At 40.2% G+C, this 25,457-nt stretch overlaps 1 protein-coding gene across 8 annotated transcripts in view; it reads right to left on the bottom strand.

The window, feature by feature from the left end:
* Positions 1–25,457, bottom strand: part of rps6ka5 (ribosomal protein S6 kinase, polypeptide 5) — a 330,130-nt gene that overhangs the window by 37,739 nt on the left and 266,934 nt on the right. For all 8 annotated transcript variants that reach the window (XR_009510328.1, XM_059961120.1, XM_059961152.1 and 5 more), the window contains 4 exons: positions 21,884–22,017; positions 17,355–17,448; positions 7,594–7,764; positions 1,590–1,781 (listed from right to left, as the gene is read on the bottom strand). Coding sequence is in view for 7 of the 8 variants with exons in the window: in XM_059961120.1 (XP_059817103.1) it covers positions 1,590–1,781; positions 7,594–7,764; positions 17,355–17,448; positions 21,884–22,017 (591 nt within the window). In the remaining variant the exon portion in view is untranslated. The remainder of the gene's footprint in view (positions 1–1,589; positions 1,782–7,593; positions 7,765–17,354; positions 17,449–21,883; positions 22,018–25,457) is intronic.

Below are 25,457 nucleotides of genomic sequence, written 5' to 3'. Positions count from 1 at the left end.
TGCAGTGTACCCCGATGTGACAGGGAGTTCCATTCCCAAAAAAAGTCTGTATTGTAATCTTCTGTACTGCAAACTCCTCCCCCCATTTAATCTAATTTCATAGCAAGAGGGTGGTGAATCTGTGGAATTGATTGCTAGATTGGTTGTGGAGCCCAAGTCACTGCGTAATTTTTAAAGAGGAGGTTGATAGATTTTTGGTTAGTAAGGGCATCAAAAGTTAGGGGCTGAAGGCAGGAGAATGCAGTTGAGAGGAATAATAAATCAGCCATGACAGAAAGGCAGAGCAGACTTGATGGGCATAATGGCCTAATTCTGCTCTTGTGTCATATGGTCTTGTGATTATAAGTAGGGATATATTCCTACAGGAAGCTTTTCTCTGAACAGCAATACCACATTTTTTGCAACTTCTACAAATAAGAGAATTCTAATTGCAGAAGAAAAAACCTTTGTTGTTTTAATTAACTACAAATGAAGCTACGTAAAGTATCACTGTATACATATCCACAGAAAAATTTGCCTTGTTAGTTTCCAAAGCAAAGCTCTCAAGTGGCCTCCTGCTGCCCTTTGTAAACTAGTTAAGTTTCTGCATTCATTTTGCACTTTCTTTTCCATATAAATTCCATAGAAATGAATTTTTATTCTGGATCTAAATTCCTTTAGTAGTGATTTGTGAATTCTGTAAGGATGAGTTTCCATTGCCTCAAACTGCCACAACACCAGGATACACTATCCACATGCAGGTTTCTCAGACGGGCTGCAAGAACAGACTAGATTCAATACTGGGTGGCTGCAGAGCTGAAAGGTGAAGAGCTCCGGCAGATCAGGATTCCGTCCCTAACCCGCTCTCTCCAGCTTCAGCAATATGTTTTCTCAGCCAAGCTGTAAAGCTACCAGGATATAAATGCTGTACAATAATCTGAGTGAGTGTTAATTCCGCAATAGATTTTAAGATGGAAATAACAGGGATAAAGACACAAGCCCATTAGACATAGCAGCAGAATTAGGCCATTCGGTCCATCGATTCTGCACTGTCATTCCATCATGGTGGATTTGGTATCCCTTTCAAACCCATTCTCCTGTCTTCTCCCACCTATCCAAATAAGTGAATAACACCCAGTCCTGCCTCTATGTTCAGTTTATTGTTTCTAATCATGTTTTTATAGAAATCAATGAAAAATTAGCATCTGTATTCCCTGGGCAATAGGTAAGAAGCATGAATAGAGTGGACAGCACAGAGACTTTTCTCTGAGCAGAAGTGGCCAATACAAGAGGCCATAGTTTTAAAGTAACTGGAGGAAAGTATGGGGGGGGGGAATGTTAGAAGTCCCCCCCCCCCCCCACAGACAGTGATAGGTCCATGGAATGTGCTGCTGGGGTAGTGGTAGAGGTAGGTACATTTAGGACATTTACTAGACTCTTAGATAGGAACATGAAAATGGAGGTGTTTGTGGCAGGGAAGGATTAGATTGATCTTAAAGTAGGTTAAAAGGTCGATGTAACATTAATGACTGCAGAGCTGTACTATGCTGTATCCTTCTGTGTTCTAGGCTCTATGTTCTGTATCAGCCCAGGTCTTGCTACCAGCTTACCAAGATGACACCCAAACTCCACAGATCACAAGATTCGTCGTAACCATCATCCTTCAGCAGTTCAGGAGCTGCATAATGCAGTGTGAAACATGGAGTCTTCAGTGGCTGATTATCAGGAGGTTTCAAGCGTGCAAAACCAAAGTCTATGATTTTAATTTCTGTGCTGTCACTTTCGTCAGCGTACAGCAAGTTCTACAGAAGAAGAACAGAGGGTGAGAAAATAGAAACAGGACTATTAATAAATGTTGTTAGCCAGTAATAATGTTCGAGGAAATATTGAACCAAAATTTCCTCTATCACGTAATTGCAAAAATAACATAATAAACTGTAAAGGAGGATAATTTTTTGTCTTTCTAAAAACCATCAATCCACTAAAAATATCAATTACATCAGTGATTTTTGATTCAAAATCATATCATAAGCATCTGGTTATTTGAGAGAACAGTGTAAAAATGGTAAGTAGATAAATTTGAAGTAATGTGATCCATAGTCTGTTCACACTCTCAGCACTAATGCAATTATTTTAATTTACAAATGAAATGCTGAATGATAAACACCAATGCATATTACCAAGCACTTCCCATTGCTTCAGTATACACATAACCTCAACTTTAGCTTAAGACCATAAGACATAGAAGCAGAATTAGGTTATTGGATCCATTGAGTCTACTCTGCCATCACTACTAACTGAAAATGATCCCTGCAGAGCATTACAAGGAGACCTCCGTTCAGCTACTACCACTCATAGATTCACTGTAAACACTGTTGTAACATTTCTACAGTTGTGGGGGCCAAGTTATTGGGTATATTTAAAGCAGCAGTTGATAGGTTCTTGATTGAGAAGGATGTTTGGGGGTTGCGGCAAGAGGATGAGAAAATGGGGTTGAGAGTGGTAATAAATCAGACACGATGAAATGGTGGAGCAAACTTAATGAGTCAAATGGCCTAATTCTGTCCCTATGTCTTATGATGCTGGTTAAAGGCCTGGGGCTGACCAGCCTTGATCAGATTAAACAGTGAGGCAGATTTGAGGGGCTGAATGTTCTACTCCTGATCCTATTGCTTGTGGGAAAAATACTTGGGAAGATTATAAGGTGATGAGGAAGGCATAGGGTACAGAAGGACAACACTGTTGAATAAGAGCCAATACTGTACAGGCTGAAGTGTTAAATTTATTTTCTAGAGTATTTTCTATGATGATCGGAAAAATCAACTTTTTTTAACAGCAAGGTGTCCTGCCTAAAGATAGTTCATCTTCTCACCGAATGGTAAAATGGCAAATTGGTTTAGAGCTTAGAGGTGAAACTTAGAAGAATGAGGGGGGACCTCATTGAAGTGTACTGAATATTGAAAGGCCTAGATAGAGCAGATGCGGAGAGGATGTTTCCAATAATGGGGAGAGTCTAGGACCAGAGAGAATAGCTTCAGAATAGAAGGACATCCCTTTATATGTCAAGGGGCAGCAAATCTCTGGAATTCATTGCCACTGATGGCTGGGAAGGCAAGTCATTGGGTATATTTAAATCGGGAGGTTTAAACCCACGTTCAATTCCCATTATTGCCTGTAAAGAGTTTGTATGTTCTCCCTGTGACCATGTGGATTTCCTTCGGGTGCTCTGGTTTCTTCCCTCAGTCCAAAGATAAATTTGTACAGTCGGCCCTCATCCGTGAGGGATTGGTTCTGGGACCCCTCGTGGATACCAAAAAATGCGGATGCTCAAGTCCCTTATTTAACCTCTTTCAGTGTGGTGGACTTCAGGACCCAGCAGAACCCCTGACCTTATTTAACCTGTCTCAGAGCGATGGTCTTTAGGACCACCTGGTGGAGCTCTGAATCCGCAGTGTTTCTGTTCATGAAAATAATCACAATCACGATTGAAAATAAAATGAAAATAATAAAGCGATCGGGAAGAGGTGAAATGCTATCCGTCATTGGAAAAGCTTTAAGCTACATTTGGTCAACAATCGGAACAATTTTAATGGATAAAGTCAGAAAGGCCCTGCCCTGATGAAAGCTGCAATTATTACTAAGCAACGCAGTGGTTTAATTATTGAAACACATACGTTTATTAAGTGTTTTATATGCATAGAAAGGTAAAATATATACTATTTTCTAAGACAAAAGTTTGACTAACTGACACTAAATAATACCGGATGTAGCTGTTCCGACTTACTTAGTAAGAGAACTTATGATTTTTTAAATCCCGATCCACGATAACCTATGCACATCCCCCCGTATACTTTAAATCATCTCTACATTACTTATAATACCTAATACAATGTAAATGCTAGATAAATAGTTGTAATACTGCATTGTTTAGGGAATAATGACAAGAAAAAAAGTCTGTACATACTCAAATAACGAGTGCTGGAAGACCACTTCCAGGTTTTCTTAATTCGCGGTTGGTTGAATTTGTGCATGCGGAACTCACGGATAAGGAGGGCCAACTGTACGGGTTGGTAGGTTAATAGGTCATTGTAAAACTGTCCCATGATTAGGTTAGGATTAAATCAGGGGATTGCTGGGTGGTGTTGCTTGAGGGGTCGGAATGGCCTACTTTGTGCTGTATCTCAAAAAAAAAGACTATGACTGTGGAGAAGACTAGATGGGTCAAATGGCCTAACATTGCTCCTTGTGTCTTATCAATTCCTGCAAAATTCCAACGTTTATTGTGTATGACTATGATATGATACAGTCTATTGATGTCTGGCTTTGCACAGCTTGGTTCTGTACCTTTAAGGCACAAATTAGCATTTATTTAATTAGGACTATAATATTAAAGTAACAAAGTACAATGCTAAGGGCTCTGATGGGTGGAAGCGAGACCCCAGTGATCCTATCAGCAGTCCTCGCAATCCTCTATAGGGAATTGTGGTCAAATGCCTTGCAGTTCCCATACCAGACAGTGATGCAGCTGGTCAGGGCATTCTCTATGGTGCTCCTGTAAAAAATAGCTAGAATGGGGTGAGGGAAGGAGGGAGGCTCACTCTCCTCAGGAAGTGGAGATGTTGCTGTGCTTTCTTTACTAAAGAGGTGGTGTTGAGGGGCCAGGTAAGATCATCCACCATGTGCACTCCCAGAAATTCTCTCCACGGAGGAGAGAAGTGGTCAACCTGCACCTTCCTAAAGTCCACAATCATCTCTTTAACCTTGTCCACATGGAGTCTCAAGTTGTTGTGCTTGTACCATTCCACCAGCCACTCTACCCCCTTTCTGTAATGCCGTCTTGCAGTTGTTGATGAGGCCAATCATTGCTGAATCATCAGTGAACTTGATGATTTGGTTTGAACTGGATTGGGAAGTACAGTCATGTGTCAGCAGCGTAAGCAACAGCAGGCTGAGAATGCAGCCCTGGAGGAGGTACCATTGCTCAGCATGATGGAGCTAGAGATATTGGAGTCAACACAGACTGACCAATCTTTTAATCAAATAACAGAGAAAGGTGTTGAGACCCAACAAGGACAGTTTACCCACCAGCTTCTGAGGGATTATCATATTAAATGCTGAGCTGAAGTCAATAAACAGCATCCTAGTATATGAGGCACCATTTTCCAGGTGGGACAGGATAAAATGGAGGGTAGAGTGGACCAACTTGAGCTGTTTATACAGTTCAAATCATTACATTAGAGCTAGAATACGGTACAATAAAGTATAAAAACTACTGCAAGAGTGCAGTATAGGTAAACAATAATGTGTAAGATCGTAATGAGGTAGATTGGGGTAATAAATTAGATTCTATTGTAAGAAGCAAATCTAATCAGATCTGTTGAGTTTTTCAAGGTTTTTTTTGAGTGGAAGGTTTCTGATAGCAGAGCACTAATGAGCCAAAAAATAGGTTACCCAGAACCAAAGTGAACAGGATATTTTTTTTAAAAAACAGAAAATCTGCAGATGCTGGAAATTCGAGCAACACACACAAAATGCTGAAGGAACTCAGCAGGCCAGGCAGCATCTATGAAAAAGAGTAGAGTCAACATTTCAGGCCAAGACCTTTCATTAAGACATCAGGATAATTTTACTCTTTTTTATCACAATGTGTCAATGCACCCTACCAACACTGTGAATTTAGGTTTCTACTGAGAACTGACAGTAACTGCTCCATTTTCGTTCATGGACCTCTCAGATCCCTCTCATCATCTCCTGCACAGTCTAAGGTAACAAGCTCTTAAAGCAAAATACAGAGTAGATATCTGTTGAGTAATTGGTTTGGAGGACCAATGGCACTAAAGTGAATCACTAATACAGGACTGCATCAAGTACCATGGTACACAAAAATAGCAAATCATGGAATTCAATGCAAAGAGAGTGAATTGCTGTTTTTGCATAGACAATGATACAGCAGTACAGACAAGACAGTAGATGTTGAATATTTGAGTGGTGCCTTGTGACTGCCTCATCTGCAGTTGAGGTAGAAAACATACACAAATGATACAAATACTATTTGTCTCATTTGCATTTGAACAGAACATTGTGAGCTACTAAAGTACCACAAGACATACTTAGAATTTGGTAATATAAATCTCCACAAGGTAATGATAACAAGGACTTTGCAAGCTATTTATATATAACAATATATAACAATAACAATAACTTTTTTTGTACTGAAGTACCTTATAAATAGGAAAAGATAATTAAAATGAGGCTTGAGAAAAAGCTGGAAAGTGATAAGGTACTGTTGAAGGGACATATTTTGAGGTGCACACACAAAATGCTGGAATTCAGCAAGCAAGGCAACATCAATGGAGCAATATAAATAGTCAATGTTTCAGGCTGAAATACTTTATCAGTACTGGAAAGGAAGTGTGAGACCAGGTGAGGGAGAAGGTTGGTGGATTGGGGGTTGGGGGGCTGCAGTGGTGGAGGTTGATGTGATAAGCTGTGAGGAGATACGTGGGAAGAGGTAAAGGGCTGTAAAAGAAATTTAATAGGAGAGGGTCTCAACCCAAAACATCAACTACTTTTTTCCATAGATGCTGTCTATCCTGCTGAGTTCCTCCAGCATTTTGTATGTGTTGCTTGGATTTCCAGCACCTGTAGATTTTCTCTTGTTTATAATAGGAAAGGATAGTGGACCATAGAAAAAAAATCGGAGGAGGAGGGGAACCAGAGGCAGGTGAGCAGAAGAGAAAGGCTAAAAAGCCCCTCCCTTCCCCACCTTCTTATTCTGGCTGCTGCCCTTTTACTTTCTATACTCTGATGAAAGCTCTTAGCCCAAAACATCGAGTTTTTATTTCCCTCCACAATGCTGCCTGGCCTGCTAAGTTCTTCCAACATTATGTGTGCGTTGATCAGCATCTGTGGAATTTCTTGTACATCTGCATTTTGTGATGGTTGTAAGGAAAAATGTTGAGAGATGGAAGTGCGCAGGAAGAGGTGGGAGTAGGTCTTTAGTGGGAAGTATGAAGAAGGGACCCAGGTTGACTACACTTTTAACTTCAAACACTGTTAGACACAGGGTGGGGAAAATCAAGGAAACATTAAAGGAAAATAACATCAAACAAACTTGTCACAAGTAATTACATCATTAAAACTAAAAATGCAGACCTGCACTACATGGACTAACATTGCAACCAAATTCTCTGAGATTAGATTTGGATATTCTATGTAAAATTAGCAAGTCTTAAAGCCATGAGTTCTATAAAACACCTGGCTATGAAGTAATAGTGCTGTTCACTTTTTTGGCTGATCATGGCAATATATTTGATAGAGAGGATGGATTGAAAGTTATTTTTGTAAAACATGATGCTTGTTGAACTTTCTAGTCATATACAACAATTGTGCGACAGTACCACCAGATCTGGATTCACAGCACTCTTCACTGTTGAAGTAAGTTGGGCATCAGAAACATTGAAGGTGAAAAGACTGTGGGGTGGGGTGGCACATACCAAAGAAGGGTACAGTAAAGGGGAAAGGTAAGTACAGAAATTATAAATCGCTTAACACAGAATCTCCAGTGCTTATTCCATACTCCCTTTTCCATAATGTCTTTATTACATCCATTACCTCAGGCTTCAAATCCCTGTGGACAACTCCGACATCATGCATGTGACTGACAGCAGAGACCAGCTTGCGCATTATGTAACTGGCTTCTGTTTCACTGAAGTGTTTTTTCTTTCGAATTCTTTCCAGCAGCTCCCCCCCTTTCAGCAGCTCCATCACCAAAAATGTGTGTAGCTGAGGAGAAAATAGAGAGTAAAATGATATCATGCAATCAGGGCAATAGTTACCAGAACTTGATCATTGTGCTTGACTGACCATTACTAATTTTCACTGAAACAATTAAGATTTTGTTTCTTCACATTCCTCACAAATGTTAATACATAAAGCAAGTCAAACACCCAAATACATTCTAAGTCTGCCTTCAGTCTGATGGCAGCAACTCATTAAAGTTATTTCTCCCTACTTCATGGGCAAGACATTTGAAGTGCAGTCTTTTGATCAAATCAAACGATGAGAGAAATAAAAAGTTGAATACTTGGAGAGACTTGAAAGCGAACTTGTTCTTTTGCACAGAGGAAATTAAGACTGGTAAGAGGTATTCAAAACTGTAAAGGTCATCAACGAAGTATACAGATTTAACATTATTAGAAAGAGAATGAAGAATGAGATGAGCACCAATTTTCTTAAACAGTGAATTGCTCCTACCTGAAATGTGCTGTTAGAAAAGGAGGTGAAATCAAATTCAATATTGACTTTCAAAGGAGGTTCTTAAAATTTTACATATCACGAATCATACAGATACAGAACGGAAGTAGACCATTCAACTCACCAGAGCCTGTGCTGACCATCAAGCACCAATTTCTATAGTAATTGTACCCTAATCCATGTCTATGGGCTATAGGTGTGGGATAAAGTGGACAACAGATCTTTCAAGAGTTAATACTGACATAATGGGCCAAAAAGTGGCCTCCTGCACTGACAGATTCAAAGAAAAGTAATGTAATTAAGGAGTTCTGATGAATGGGTTTGGCACGAAAGGTCAACTACTTGCTCTCTTCCATAGATGCTGCTTGGCCTGCTGAGTTCTTCCAGCACTTTGTGTGTATTACTTTGATCTCCAGCATCTGCAAATTTTTGCTTGTTTATAACTATTATAATTAGAAGTTTTTAAATGTATAACATAAAAATGTAAATTTAGTTCCATAACTCAACTTTTAAAACTAAAAAAATCCTCATGTATCATACATGAACCATACAATGCTAACAATTTTTTCTACCTAACGTTACTGAACAATCATTTCATATGTTAATTTATGCTGTTAATGTGAAAGTAGTACTTTTGGATTGCACTGAACCCCTTCAGCTGCTGTCTTTCTACAAACTGCCAAGTTTAGAAGGCACAAGAATTTACAGGTTAGAGAAGTTTAGCCAAGTTGGACAACAATGAGAAAGACAGATACAAGTTCCTTCTGCTTATTTTTAGTTTAGTATAAATAGTGTTGTGAATTTTTGTAAAGCAATTAACTAATGCATTTTCTGGTAAGTAATTGACAACAACACAATTACATGTGATTACCTCACAAGACTAATCTGTTGCATCTATATTTTTTAAATAAACCTAAGTTCAGTGATAAGTTAGAAATCAGAAATTGATCTAACATGCAAGAGATTCTGCGGATGCTGGAAATCTTGAGCAAAACACATTAAATGCCGGAGGAACTTGGCAAGTCAGGCAGCATTTATAGAGGGAATAATCAGTCAATATTTTGGGTCAAGACCTTCCATCAGGACTGGAAAGGAAAGGAGCGAAAGCCAGAAACATCCAACATGCTGGAAGTCTGATCTGGTTCAGTATGGCAGAGCATTCACAGAAAGGATAGGGATAAACTGTTTCAACTAACAAGTGTCAGACAGACAGACAGGCATACTTTATTGATCCCGAGGGAAATTGGGTTTCGTTACAGTCACACCAACCAAGAATAATGAAGAAATATAGCAATATAAAACCATAAATAACTAAATAATAATAAGTTAGTCATGCCAAGTGGAAATAAGTCCAGGACCAGCCTATTGGCTCAGGGACAAACACAGATTTAAGATGGAAATAATGAGGGGTTTTTTGTTCAAGTCAAGTCAGGTCACCTTTATTGTCATTTTGACCGTAACTGCTGGTACAGTACATAGTAAAAATGAGACATGGTGTTACGTGACACAGTACAAAAACTAGACTAAACTACGTAAAAACAACACAGAGAAAGCTACACTAGACTACAGATCTACCCAGGACTGCATAAAGTGCACAAAAACAGTGCAGGCATTACAATAAATAATAAACAGGACAACAGGGCAAGGTGTCAGTCCAGGCTCTGAGTATTGAGGAGTCTGATAGCTTGGGGGAAGAAACTGTTACATAGTGTTCTACTAAGTGTTATGACCTGGAACCTACTGACTGAAAGGGTGGGAGAAGTGACTCTTAAGGAAGTGGGGCAGGTATTTGAAAAGGATTATGTCAAGAGCTAATCCGATCATTTTTCCAAGAGCTGGTATGGAACAAATATGTTGAATGAGTTACTTTTGCATTCCAAAGCCCCTGGGCAGACCAAGGAAGAGCTGGAGCTGAGGGAGGCAGCAGCCAGCAAAAACATATTAGGATGCTGCTGGTCACTGGCAGGAGTTGCAGCAAAATGAGACAGACTAAACAGAGAAGGGCTTGTTTCATTATTGTTGCTTTGTAGTTCATTGTGATCTGTGTTTTTCTGCTGACCACTGTGGCATGCTATGTTGGCACTGGAATTTGTAGCAACATTTGCAGGCAGCCCCCAACATGCAGCTGGGTGTGTTGCTTGTTAACATTTCACTGTTTATTTCTATGTACACATGATAAATAAATCTAATCTGAAAACCCAGTTAAATATAAACTGGGGGAAGGAAGCAAGATTGTTTGGAATCTTTTTTTGGTGTATTTGTTCTTGCATAAAACACAGAAAGCAACTAATGACTTCAATTCCCTTTTTCAACAAAAATCACAAAGCATAAATCCAGGGCTAATGCAACTTTAGTATAGGTTGACCACCTCAAATCTGGAAATCAGTAATCCAGTTCCACCGCTGGTTCAGACATAACTTTTGCCAGCCTAATTTCAAATTTCCCGCGTCGTCATGCCAAAGAAGCGAGTCATTCTTCTATGTTTTTCTGCATTTATTTTTACAACATGCTTATCTCACCCAAATCATGTCTTTATTGAATAAAGGAAGTGCTTCTCATGGAGTAAAGTGCAAACACCCTATGTTATCAATTAAAGATAAGGTGGAAGTTCTGATAAAACTTGACAGTGGTGTGTCTGTAAAAAGCACATGCAACTTGTATAACATTGTCTCTCCACAGTTTACGATACAAAAGAAGCAAAAAGAAAAGTTGCTCTAGTTCTTTGCTAACAGCGAATCAGAAAAAAATGATGTGCATATGGAAAACAATGCAACATGGAAGATGTTCACAACTAGATAGTTGTTCACAACAAGTTCACATAAAGTGGTCTAAACTCCGCATCAGCGAAGATATAGAACTGTCAGGAGAGATGGTGAAGGAACAAGCAATATTATTTCATGAAGAATTAGGACTGGATTCTGTGTGATTACAGTGAAGGGTGGGTTTAGCATTACAAGCAGCAACATGGCATAAATTTTTGTACAGTGTGTGGTGAAAAACGGTCAGCAGACGTGGAAGCAGCCGTTGAATTTGTGATGAGTTCGTTAAGTTAGTTTCTGATGAAAATTTAAGTCCAGAGCAGTTCATTTGCTTTTTATTTGTTGTTTCTTTTTGCTTTAGTATCCAGCTTGTACTATTCAATAATACAATAACAAGGTAGCCTAAGGGAAGAAGTCATATCTCTGACACAGTGGCGTCAAGAAAACAATCTCTCCCTCAATGTCACAAAAACAAAGGAGCTGGTTGTGGATTACAGGAGGGATGGAGATGAGCTAACACCAATTAACATCAATGGCTCTGCAGTTGAGAGGGTAAACAGCTTTAAGTTCCTTGGCATCCACATCACCGAGGATCTCACATGGTCTGTACTCACCGGCTGTGTGGTGAAAAAGGCACAACAGCGTCTCTTTCACCTCAGGCCCCCAAATTCTAAGAACTTTCTACAGGGGCACAATTGAGAGCATCCTGACTGGCTGCATCACTGCCTGGTATGGGAACTGTACCTCCCTTAATCGCAGGACTCTGCGGAGAGTGGTGCGGTCAGCCCAGTGCATCTGTAGTTGTGATCTTCCCATGCTTCAGGACATTTACAAAGACAGGTGTGAAAAAAGGGCTCGAAGGATCAATGTGGACCTGAGACACCTCAACCAGAAACTGTTCCACCTGTTACCATCTGGAAAACGGTACCACAGCATAAAAGCCAGGACCAACAGCTCCTGGACAGCTTCTTCCACCAGGCCATCAAACTGATTAACTCACACTGATTTGAGTCTCTTTGTACGTTACATTGACTATTCTATTTATTATAAATTACTGTGATTGCACATTGCACATTTAGACGGAGACATAACGTAAAGAGTTTTACTCCTCATGTAAGAAATGAAGTCAATTCAATTCAGGGTACTGTAAAGGTTAGGTGAGGTGATCATCATGTGGGTTAGAAGTGTTTGTTTATTTAATCCTAACTTAACCACCTGTGATTTAGCAATATCACTATTCTGGCACTGCACAGATCACAATGATTCCAGATTTGTGGTGGTCAACCTGTAACTGAAAATTAATAGGGTTATTAATGGAAATGTTATTTTATTTAGTGACGCAGTGCAGCAACAGGCCCATGGCCCAACAAGACCGTGCCGCACAATTTTTAGGTTATGAGGACACTCAGTCCTCGTTTATTGTCATTTAGAAATGCATGCATGCATGCATGCATTAAGAAATGATACAATGTTCCTCCAGAATGATATCACAAAATAAGAAAAATGACAAACCAAGACTCACACTGACAAAACCACATAATTATAGCATTAGTTACAGCAGCGCAAAACAATACCGTAATTCGATAAACGCAGACCATGGACACGGTTTAAAAAGTCTCAAGTCCTGATCGACTCCAATCGTCCCAATATCAGGCAGCAAATGGGAGAACTCTCCCTGCCATAGACTTCCAGGCACTGACAATGCCTCGGAAGCACCTGACAACAGCTCTGAGTCCTTCCGTAAACTTCGAGCCTCCGACCAGCCCCTCCGATACAGCCTCCCGAGCGCCTTCGACCTCGTCCCGGCCGCCGAAACAAGCAAAGCCAAGGTCTCGGAGGCCTTCTCCTACGGAGATTCTGGACCGCACAGTAGCAGCAGCAGCGAAGCGGGCATTTCAGAAGTTTCTCCAGATGATCCTCCATGCTCTCACGTCTGCCTCCATCAAATCAGGATTGTGCACAGACCCCTACTTAACACCTAACGGATATCCATTGTCCAGAGAGGCCACGCGCGCTGCATTGCGCCGCCAACTTCTCCTCCTCCATGGCTAGTTCTACCCATTTGACCAATTAACTACAAAGTACTAACCAGGACATCTTTGAAGTTTGGGATGAAACCAGAGCACCCAGAGGACACCCATGCAGTCACAGGGAGAATATAAAGACCCCTTAAAGACAGTGGCTGAACTGAACTCTGGGCACTGGCTCTGTAATATCACTCTGCTAACCACTATGCTACTGTGCTACTCTAACTATGCTACCATGCCGCCCTACTATGTAGATGTTATGTAGAAACTTGAAACGAAGAAAATTAATGAAAGCAAATGTTTCTTTTGCTAGTACTGAATATTCGTCAGCTTCCAGTCACATATTGAATCTGTCAAGGACTTATCTTTACAATGACTACACAGGGATTGATGTGTATAATTGCAGATATTTACAGATCCCAAAGTTATTGTTTGCCATATATCAAAAAAACTGGATAATTTTGGAGCATAGAAGAAGCTAATTTTACTAGAATTTTTTTCTTAATATCATAGAACTCCATAGACAGTCAAGCTCACATTGAATAGCATAGATCAAGCAGTGTTGGAAGATACCAAGCTGCAAACCATCATGCCATAAAATAGAACATAGATCACTACAGTATAATACAACCCACAATGTTGTCCCAACCTTTTAACCTACTTTAAATCAATCTAACTCATCCTTCCCACAGAGCCATCCATTTTTCTTTCATCCACTTGCCCATCTAAGGCTATATCCACACTACACTGGATAAATCCGTAACCGAAGCTTTTTCTCTTTGTTTTTACCCTCCGTCCACACTAAAACAGCGTTTTCATCCCTCAAAACCAGAGCTTTTCAGAAATGTTCCAGGGTGGGTATTTTTGAAAACTCTGCTTGGGCAAATCAGTGTGGCCGGGGTAACTGGAGACTTTCGAAAACGCTGGCAGATGGCAGCGCACTATTTCATTGTTTTCTTGAACGCAACCTAACAATTTCAGAACAGACGGCAAAGAGACTGAAGCCAGAAGAGTTAGAAATGTACTCACCAAATACTTTGACCCATAACTTACTGAATAAATAAGTATACTGTAGTCACTTTGCCCTGTTTTCTGTCCTTGCTCATATGAAGGTGGTTTACCTATTTATGCAAGTACTTCTCTGACAATAGATGTGTAACAGCCTAATGTAACATTGTATGGAAATACAAGGTAACACTGATGCAGGCATGTTTTATACATTTAACAAGGTGCTTTATTAATGCAACAGAGTTAGTCAGTTTTTCAATGTTCATCGTCAGCCAGGTCAATCTGTCCGTGAACTCCCTGTCGGTTGCCTCTGTACGCTCCAGTATTTGTTTTTTTTTAGTTTTAAGTTCTCCTGCGCGAGAACCAACAGCTGTCTGTCGTTTTAAGTTTTTCTAGTCTGTAACTACACAAACGCGCACTTTTACTGCGAGATTCGACACCAAACATGTCACTTGTTTTCGGTAGATGTGTCCTGAGCATGCGAAGGAGGAGGTGATTTGCCAAAATCTCCGTTTCAGTGTGGATAGAGATATTTTCAAAAATGTATAGTGTGGACGCCTATCGTTTTTACACGAAACCGGAGTTTTCAAAATTATCCGGTCTAGTGTGGATGTAGCCTAAGAGTCCCTAACCAGTAACACTTAGTGGCTAATTACTAATCCAGTGATTATAAAACAGTGAGTGATTTCCTTTGAAAGGAAATATATTATAACCTCTAGATTAAAAGAAAAAAGAAAAAGGATAAAACCAGAAAATGTCCACTTCACAAACATTTGATCACTAGGTCTAAATTCTGAAATGTGCCCCACAGATTATTCCAGTTAAAGCCTAGCATAATGGTTTGTACAAAACCATACCATCCAAATATCAAGCGCAACTCCACCTCCACAATCCCTAGAAATGTTCAGTCCACTCGGGAAGACAGACCCAGAAGTGGTGGTGCTGCAAGTGTGTGGCAATACTCCTGGCAACACTGATGCCAGATCTTATGATTTTGTGCATTAGATGAAGCAAAGACAAAAAAACTCTGATTGCCACCCAAAGACATATGGATTAAGGGTAGCAAGTTGTCAGCATTCTATATTGGTGCTGTAAGCATAGCGACACTTAAGGTCTGCCTTCAGCACACTCTTGACACAAAAGACTCATTTCACAGTATGTTTCAATGCCTTGATATACATGCTATAAATAAAGCTAATCTTTCTTTCTTTCTTTTCATTCCTGTTCATCCTTTCCTTATTTCCCTGAAACATTTGACCTAGCAATAAGGGAACAATGATATTGTTCCTAAATCAGGATGGTGTGCGTTAAGGAGGGGAACTGCAGGTAGCGTTGCTACTGTTGGGTGCTACTCCTATCAGGTGGGATGTGCAGGAGTCTTGGACCCAAGTTGTCATAGTCAGGAGCAGCTGTGGCCCTGCAGCTATCAGGCTCCTGGACGGACTTCACTCACCTCGATGATGAATGGACTCCAACAGTTGGGAACTCATTTTCAGGAACTCTACAAATCATATTCCATGTGTTTTTGTTTACTACTCGATCAAGGCGTACAGGTCAAGGACGAAGGATGAACCAGTGCTGTGCTCACAATTCCACAAGGTTTACTCATTTCAGCATTGAACTAGCTCTGCGGCTATGGCCTGCAGTCATCGGGCTCCTGGACCAGCTTCCTTCACCTCATTGCTGAACTGGCTCTGTGGCTGTGGGCTGACTTTTGGAGACTCTGCTGTTCATGTTCTGTTTGTTCTTTGTTTATTTTATAGTTGTTCTTTTTTTTCACAGATTGGGTGTTTGACAATCTTGGTTATGTGGGTTTATTTTAATGGGTTCTATTGTGTTTTTGTTTTGTGGTTGCCTGCAAGAGGAAGAATCTCAAGACTGTATACAATACAGTACATGCTTTGATAATAAATACTGTTAATTTTGAACTTTGTACTGTGCCTCCATGGCCCTACTTCTTGATTGTGATAAAGCTGCTGTCAGAATAAGTAAGCAACTGCAGTGCTTTTTGTACATACTGTATGTGTCATACACTATGGTTGTACCACTACATCGAGTTCAACAGCCACTGGGACTCGCCCTCTTCTCATTGCTACCATCCAGGTGGTGGTACAGGAACTTGAAGACACTCAACATTTCAGAAACAGCTTCTTCCCCTCTGTCATCAGATTTCTGAATGGACAATGAACCCATGTACACTTCCTCAATATTTGTTTTTGCTCTTTATTTGCAATGCTTACTTCTTTTTAAAAAATATATATTTCTTATTGTAATTTATAGTTTTTTATTATGTCTTGTAATGTACTGCCTCCACAAAGCAACAAATTTCATGACATATGCCAGTGACATTAAACCTGACTCTGATTCTGTTGCAGCTCTATCAAATTGGTTTGTCCATTCATGGGAGGATTGTGTTCAGTTCCAGTCGCTGCTTTATAGGAAGGAAGTGGAAATTTTAGAAGCTATGGAAGAGATTTACCAAGATGCTGCCTGGATTAGAGTCTCTCTTTTATGAGGACAGTTTGAATGAACTAGGGCTTTTCTCACCGGAGCTGAGGAGGATGAGAGGTGTCTTGGTAGAGGTATACAAGGTGATAAGAGATTAACTGGACAGCCAGAGGCTTTTTTTTCCCCAGAATAGAACTGGCTAATACAAGGGGGCAAAACTTTAGATGCTTGAAGGAAAATATAGTTGGGATGTCAGAGGTAGGATTCTTTAAAAACAGAAATTGGTGGACGAGTGGAACACACTGCAAGGCTTGGAGGTACAGGCAGATACATTAGACATTTATGAGACTCTTAAATAGGCACATGGAGAAAAGAAAAATGAGGGCTAGATTGACCTTTGAGTAGGTTAAAGGATTGGCACTATATTGTGGGCTGAAGTATCCAGTTAGGGCAACGAACTTCAGGGAAGATGCAAAGTTTTAGGAGAGAGGGTGCAGAGGAAGTTTTCCTTAGAACTAAGCAGATTCCTGATAGAAGTATTTAAAATCATAAAAGGTCCAGAAGAGATGAAAGAGTGAAACTATTCCCACGTTTGAAAGAAGGGCAAAGAATCAGAACCACAGAATGAGGATGACCATGGTAAAAGCAGAAAAAAATGAGAAGAGGGGAAGATATTACTTTGGAAATGAGTACCGAGAATCTGGAATTCAACAGCAACACTCAAAGACAACTGTGCAAACATTTGAAAAGAAAAAAAATAGAATGACAAGGAGAGTGTAGGGGAGTAGAATTAGCTGGATTACTCCTGTATAGAGCATGTGCATGCTCAAAGAACCAAATGACTTCCTTTTGTGATATAATCATTGTAGTAACGCACCTGATCGTGGTAAACATCATGCAGTTTTACAATGTTCGGGTGTCCTTCACAGAGTTTCAGAGCTGCTATCTCCCTTTGAGTGTTCACTTCCATTCTACAAGGAGGAATAATAACCATGTGTCAAAAAGACTCAAACACACACATAGAAATTCAGGTTAGAATTATTTTTTTGTTTTAAAAGTAGGTTTTTTAATGAAACCAATGTACAACACTCATTAATCTATTCGTACAAAGAAATTAGTTAACCTTACCCTAACTGAGATGTTCAGGATACTTCAGTTTTGGTGATATTTATACTTTATCAGTCCTGTTGCTCTTTGGTAATAAAGTTAATACATTCAGGAGTCCAAGATAAAATATATAAGGCAGTTCCCCTGGATTGAGGAGGATTTGCTCTCACTGTTTTTTTTAAATTCTGAAGTGATTGATGAGGCCACTGTGGGAGTCACTGGCTCTTCCACCAATGGACTAGGATGTGGTTGAAGGGCTGGGTGCTTGTTTGTGAGGTGGATTACATAGAGCTTCTCTGTGCTCTCAGTGTATGCTACTGAGGTCTACAATACCATTATGGGAGCTCCTTGTGCTCCTTCTCCACTTTCAGTGGTAAAAGGCCAGACATTCAGGAGGGGGTGGGGGTGTTGCTATACTTCAAAGAGTGAGCAAACTTCTGATTACAACTATATTCAGTTGCCACTTTATTAGGTACACCAACACTTTCTGTTGCTGCCTCCCATCTACTTCCAGGTTTGACATGCTGTGTGTCCAAAGATGCTTTTCTGCACACCACTGTTGTAACAAATGGTTGTGTGAGTTACTGATGCCTTCCTGTCAGCTTGAACCAGTCTGGCTATTCTCCTCTGATGTCTCTCACTAACAAGGCTTTTTCACCCACAGAACTGCTGCTGTTATTTTGTTTCTTCTACCATTCTTTGTAAATTCTGGAAACTGTTCTGCATGAAAATTCCAGAAGATCAGTAGTTTTGAGATACTCAAAATATCCTGTCTGGCATTAATAACCATTCCATGGTCAAAGATCTCATTTTTTTGCCATTCTGATGTTTGGTCTGAACAACAACTAAACTATCTCGGATTGCAAGAACCTGCAGTGGATAGTGAGTTCAGCTGAGAAGATCATTGGAGTCTCTCTTCCCGCCATTACGGACATTTACACTACACGCTGCATCCGCAAAGCAAACAGCATTATGAAGAACCCCACGCACCCCTCATACAAACTCTTCTCCCTCCTGCCGTCTGGGAAAAGGCACCCAAGCATTCGGGCTCTCACGACCAGACTATGTAACATTTTCTTCCCCCAAGCTATCAGACTCCTCAATACCCAGAGCCTGGACTGACACTTTACTGCCCTATTGTCTTGTTTATTATTTATTGCAATGCCTGCACTGTTTTGTGCACTTTATGCAGTCCTGGGTAGGTCTGTAGTCTAGTGTAGTTTTTTTTTCTCTGTGTTGTTTTTTTTACATAGTTCAGTCTAGTTTTTGTATTGTGTCATGTAACACCATGGTCCTGAAAAAACGTCTCATTTTTACTATGTACTGTACAAGCAGTTATGGTCGAAATGACAATAAAAGTGATTTGACTTTTCTGAATGCTTTTATGCATTGAGTTGTTGCCACTTGATAGGCTGATTAGATATTTGCATTAACAAGCAGGTGTACAGGTGTGGTCAGAGTGTATATCTTTCACTCAGTCAGCTTGGTTATCGCTTTCCATGGCCAAGATCAGAAAAGAATGTTTGCTTCAAGAGTCTGGTGTCGAATATGCAAGTGATGTGGCCTGGTTGATGTAGCTAAGAGTAACCAGCGTCTCAATGCTGGGTATGTTAGCCTGGAAAGGATATTGACCATGACTTGCTAATCTTTTCAGTACACTTGGAGAATTCTGCAGACAGAATTAGTGGTATTTTTTCAGAGCAGTCAGTTACCCATTGCTAGTAGTACAAATCAAAAGCATTTAGCAGAGCAGGAGTCACAGCTGCTTGGTAGATCATGAGTTTTGTGACTGATTGAGGGCTTCTTCTTCCCTCTTCCTTTTCAGTCCTGATGAAAGGTCTCGGCCCAAAAAGGCAACAGTTTATTCCTCTCCATAGGTGCTACCTGACCTCCAGCACCTCCATAGGTGCTACTGCTGAGTACCTCCAGCATTTTGTTTGTGTTGTTTGTGTTCTTCAAATATCATACCTGAAGCCCTGCCCAAAACTGAGCACGTCTACAAAAGCGCTGTCACAAGAAAGCAGCATTGAACATCAAGTGCTTGCACCATTCAGGCCATGCTTTTCCTCTTACTGCTACCATTGGGGAGGTGGTACAGGAGCCTTAGGTCCCACACCCCAAAATTCAGGAATAGTTATTATCCTTCAACTATCAGGCTCCTGAACAAGTCAATAGATAATAGGTGCAGGAGTAAGCCATTCAGCCCTTCGAGCCAACACTGCCATTCAATGTGACCATGACTGATCATCCACAATCAGTACCCTGTTCCTGCCTTCTCCCCACATCCCTTGACTCCGCTATCTATAAGAGCTCTACTCACCTCAACTCTAAACTCACTCCACAACCTACGGACTCACTTTAAAGGTGTCTACAGCACATGTTCTTAGTATCATTTATTTATTTATCTATCTGGTTGTTTATTTATTGATTTATTTATTGGCCTTTTAATTGTATTTGTTGTTCTGCTTTGATTCTATCATATTCTATTCTACTGTGAATGTCTGCAAGAAAATGGACCTCAGAGTAGTATATGGTGACAGGTAGTTTGATAATACATTTAGCTGATATCCTTTTCATCAATCAATCAAAGACAGTGCTGACTGAAAGTGGTGATAAATTTCACTCTCAATGTCTGCCAACATGAGAAGCAGCTCCCCAGGTACAGAAAATGGTCAACATTTTCCAGGATTTCATTGTCTAAAACAGGGTGGTGCAGTGGAGGCACGCTAGTGGATGATCTTGGTCTTGTAGATAAGGGGAGAAAGCCCATACTACTGTATGCATGAAAGAACAGGTTGACAATGTCTTGCAGTTCAATCTCTGAGCACATGCAAACACCAAAGCCTAGTAATTCAACTACTGAGGTTTGACTGACCTTGCTTCCAGAGTGCAGATGCCATAAGTTGAAAAGTTACCAATTAATTAATTACCAATACTCACAAATATGCAAATACCCTTTTCCATCAGATTCCTGAGCAGACCATGAAATTCATCAATACCACCTCACTCTGTACTCTCTTTTTGAACTACTTATTTACTTTTAGAATATATTTCTGATTGTAACTTAATTTTTTTTTAATGTATTGTTCTGTATTACTGCCACAAAACACATTTCATGACACACGTCAGTGATAACAAACCTGATTCTAATTATACAAAGATTAAGAATTCATGTATCATCTAGAAAGGATACTGACAACTTTAACAATACCAGAAGGCTACTTAGGTGTGATTATTTTCCACTCCTGTTAATGGACTTGTTTTTACCAAGGAAAAGGAGCAAAGACCTTTATCAGCAAATGTTATGGAATGTTAAAGGAAAGTAGCTTTTGCTAAGTATACACTTATTTTGTTTCAATAAAAAAAACTGTATGTCTGACAATCAGCCCTGCCATTGCCTCAAGTACAACTGGGGAGAAAAAGGACCAATAAAGGCAATTTGATGTTCTTGCAAGTGTTCCTGATTACATTATATATTTGTAACATTCCTTCTGTCCAAAGAGTTCTGAACATTCAGATTAGTCTGTCCTGGTCCAACCACGTTGATGTCACAGCTAAGAAAGCTCACCAGTGACTCCATTTTTTATTGATGAATTATAGGAAGCATTTTGTCTGGATTCACAACGACTTGGTATGGCATCTGCTCTGCTCGCGATCCCAAGAACCTGCGAAGTTGTGGACACAGCTCCGCACATTGCAGAAACCAGCCTCTCCTGCATAGACCCCGTCTACACTTCTCATTGCCTCTGTAAAGCAGCAAGCATAATCAAAGACCCCACACACACTGGATATTCTTTCATCTTCCCTCTCCCATTGGGCAGAACATACAAAAACCTGAAAGCATGCACCACCAGGCTCAAGGATAGTTCAATCCAACTATTACTAGAACCTTAAACAGGCCACTTTTATGATAAGATCTACTCTTGGCCTCACAATCTACCTTGTTATGACTTTGCTCTTTATTGTTTACATGCACTTCATTTTTCGGTAGTTTCTACACTTTATTCTGCGTTGTTAATGTTTTACCTTATCCTAGCTCAATGCACTGTGTAATAATTTGATTTGTATGAAAAGATGAAAGAGAAGCTTTTCACTGTATCTTGATATAGATGTCAATAATAATCCTATTCCAATACCAAGACATGCCATACTTGTTTACTAATAAGATAATGTCAGTGGGACCTTTAATAGTACTTCTCAAAGTAGAAATTAAATTAATTTGGATCAAGAGAATATTGGACAAGAAGGAATCTCTTACTGTAAAAATATCAAAATTAAGCCATCATGGTTTGGCATTACCTTTTGCTGACAATTTTCACTGCAAACTCCTGCCCAGTTTTCTTATTCCGACACCTTCTACAGATAGAGAAACTTCCTTCTCCAAGTGGACTGTCTTTTAGATCAAGATCATAGTGCTGATAAAATGGAGAATCCTGTTTGGGAGTGGGGTGAGGGGGAATGTGGTTGGGTGTTGGGGTGGGATGGGGTTGGGGGGGTGTTGAGTAGGAGGAAGAATTTTAAAAGTGTATTAAGTCTGGGATACAAAAACATTTAAAACCAAATGCTTCATAAACTGAAAGGGTCAAAGTTTCTACTTCACATTCATATTTAGGAAGGGGAAGTTGGAAGAACAGACAGTAGTCGTCATCAATGAGCAAGCAGCTTCAAGTTCCTGGGCATCAATGTCACGGAGGATCTATTCTGGGCCCAAAATGTTAGGATTTTTGAGGAGATTTGAAATATCACTAAAGACACTCACATATTTTCAATACATGCGGCAGAGATGCCAGTGAGCAAGATTACAAGAGGTTATAGACTTAACCCATTATGGGCACAACACATCCTATCATCGACATCTTCAAGAGGCAGTATCATTTATTTTGGCTGGCACTATAATGCCAGTGATCATCAACTGCTGCTGTCTATAAGGAGTTTGTACATTCTACCCTTAACCATGTGGGTTTCCTCAGGATACTTCAGTTTCCTCCTACATTTCAAAGTTGTATAGTAAGGATTAGTAAGCTGTGGGCATGCTATGTTGGTGAGAAAGTGCATCACACTTGCGGGTTGCCCCCAGCATAATTGTCGCTCATTTGATTTGACTCATGACTCACTTCACTGTATGTTTTGATGTTTGTTCATTTGTTATGTACCATGTCACATGACATGTGCGACCATTGTCTTTCCAAGACCATGATTGGACTTGGCAAATTTTTCTACACAAGTGGTTTGCCACGGCCTTCTTCTGGGCAGCATCTTTCCAAGATGGGTGACTCCGACCTTCATCAACATGCTTCAGAGTCTGTCTGCCTGCCGTCAGTGGTTGCATAACCAGGACTTGTGATATGCACTAGCTGCTCATATAACCATCCACCACCTGCTCCCATGACTTCATGTGATCCTGATCTGGAGGGCTTAGCAGGTGCTACACTTTGCCAATAGGTAACCTGTAGGCTAGTAGAGGGAAGGAGCACATTACACCTCCCTTGGTAGAGATTAAATTCCACCCCACCACCCTATGTTTCGATGTGCATATGACAAATAAAGCTAATCTTGCTTTTGGATCTGGGACATGCTCCTCTTCTTGTTATGACCACTGGGAAGGAAATAGAGGAACTTAAGTACTCACACTGAACAACGTAGAAAAAGCTTATTCCCTTCTGCCATCATATTTCTGAATGGCTCATGAACACTATCTTTTCTTCTTGGTGAACTGGCTGTTTGGATTCAGAACTGGCTTGTGCACAGAAGTAGTGGTTGAAGGTGCTTAATTGAGCTGGAGGTCTGTAATCAAAGGAGTTCCACAATGATCTATGCTGGGATCTGACTTGTATAAATGACCTGGATGAAAATGTTAGTAAATTTGTGATGATACCAAGATTGGTGGAATAGCGGATAGTGTAGAAGATTGGCAAAGAAACTAGCATGATATAGATCATAGAGTCATAGAAAAGTACTACACAGAAATAGGCCCTTTAGCCCATCTAGTCCATGACAAAACCATTCAAACCGCCTACTCCAAATGACCTGCAAATAGACCACAGCCCTCCACATCCCTACTATCCACGTATCTGTCCAAACTTCTCTTTAATGTTGAGATCCAGCTTACATGCACCACTTGTGCTGGCAGCTTATTCCATACTCTCACAACCCTCTAAGTGAAGAAGTTTCCCATGATGTTTCCTTAACTATTCATCTTTCACCCTTAAGCCATGACCTCTGGTTGGAAATCCCCCTAACCTCAGTGGAAAAATACCTCTATCAAATTCCTCTTAATCTCCTATGTTCTAAGAATACAGTCCTAATCTATTCAATCTTTCTTTATAGATAGATAGATACTTTATTCATCCCCAAGGGGAAATTCAACATTTTTCCAGTGTCCCATACACTTATTGTAGCAAAACTAATTACATAAGTATTTAACTCAATATAAATATGATATGCATCTAAAATCACCCTCCCAAAAAGCTTTAATAAATAGCTTTTTAAAAGTTCTTGAATAGTTACTAAAGTGCATTGAGTGGTAACTTAAGCTCAGTCCTAACCCCGGCACTTTAACATGTCTTGCCCGTCCTCCAGATCCGACAACATCTTTGTAAATTTTCTTTGCACTCTTTCAACCTTTCCTGTAGGTAGGTGACCAGAACTGCATACACAATACTCCAAAATGGCCTCACCAACATCTTAATACAACTTCAACATAACATCCCATTTTCTGTGCTCAATACACTGATTTATGAAGGCCAATGTGTCAAAAACTTATACAATCCTATATACCTGTGAAACCACTTTCAATGAATTATGGACTTGTACTCCCAGATCCCTTTGGTCTACTACACTCATTATTGCTCTACTATTCACACTGTATAACCAACCTACCCTGGTTAGTCCTACCAAAGTGCAAAACTTCACATTTGTTTGCATTAAATTCCATCTGCCATCTTTCAGCCCATTTTCCAGCTGATGCAGATCTCTCTGCAAGCCTTGATAGCCTTCTTTTCTGCCCACTAAACCCCCAATCTTATTGTCATCCGCAAATTTGATGATCCAGTTAACCACGTTATCATCCAGATCACTGGTATTGACACCACTCATCACAGGCACCAGTCAAAGAGGCAACCCGCTACCACCACTCTCTGGCTTCTCCCACAAAGCCAATGTTTAATCCAATTTACTACCTCAACCTGAATGTCAAGTGACTATACCTTCTTGCCTAGCTTCCCATGTGGGACCTTGTCTAATGCCTTACTATCAGTTGCAGATATAGGCTGAGAAATCGCAGATGGAGTTTAACCCAGATAAATATGAGGTGTTGCACCTCGGTAGGGCAAATGCAAGGACCTCAACAGAGCAGAGAGATCCAAGTCCATAGCTCCTTGAAAGTGGCTACACAGATTGATGAGGTGTTTTAAAAGGTTTATGGAATGCTTGCCTTTATTAATGGAGGCATGTTTGCTTTTATTAATCTGGTTAAGACCATATCTGGAGTATAGTGTATAGTTCTGGTTGTCCCTCTATAGGAAGAATGCTAAGGCTTTGGAGAGAGTGCAGAAGAGGTTTACCAAGATGCTTCCTGAACTAGAGGGCATGTGCTATCATGAGAGGCTAGGTTAAATTAGTTTGTTTTCTTTGGAGCATCAGAGGCAAAGGGGAGATCTGATAGAGATTTACAAGATTATGAGAGGCACAGATACAGTGGAGAAGGTATCCGTTTCCTAGGGTTGAAACGTCTAATACCAAAGGGCATGCATTGAAGGTGAGAGGGGTAGGTTCAAGGGGGTTGTGCCGGTTAAGTTTTTTTATTCAGATAGTCGTGGAAGCCTGGAATGCATTGCTTAGTTTGATGGAAGAAGCAAATACATTACAGGCTTTT

Source organism: Hypanus sabinus, chromosome 2 (genome assembly GCF_030144855.1).
Source record: "Hypanus sabinus isolate sHypSab1 chromosome 2, sHypSab1.hap1, whole genome shotgun sequence".
Classification (NCBI taxonomy): domain Eukaryota; kingdom Metazoa; phylum Chordata; class Chondrichthyes; order Myliobatiformes; family Dasyatidae; genus Hypanus; species Hypanus sabinus.
Note: the sequence above shows the minus strand (reverse complement) of the source record. Positions and strands in the feature narration are given on the sequence as shown.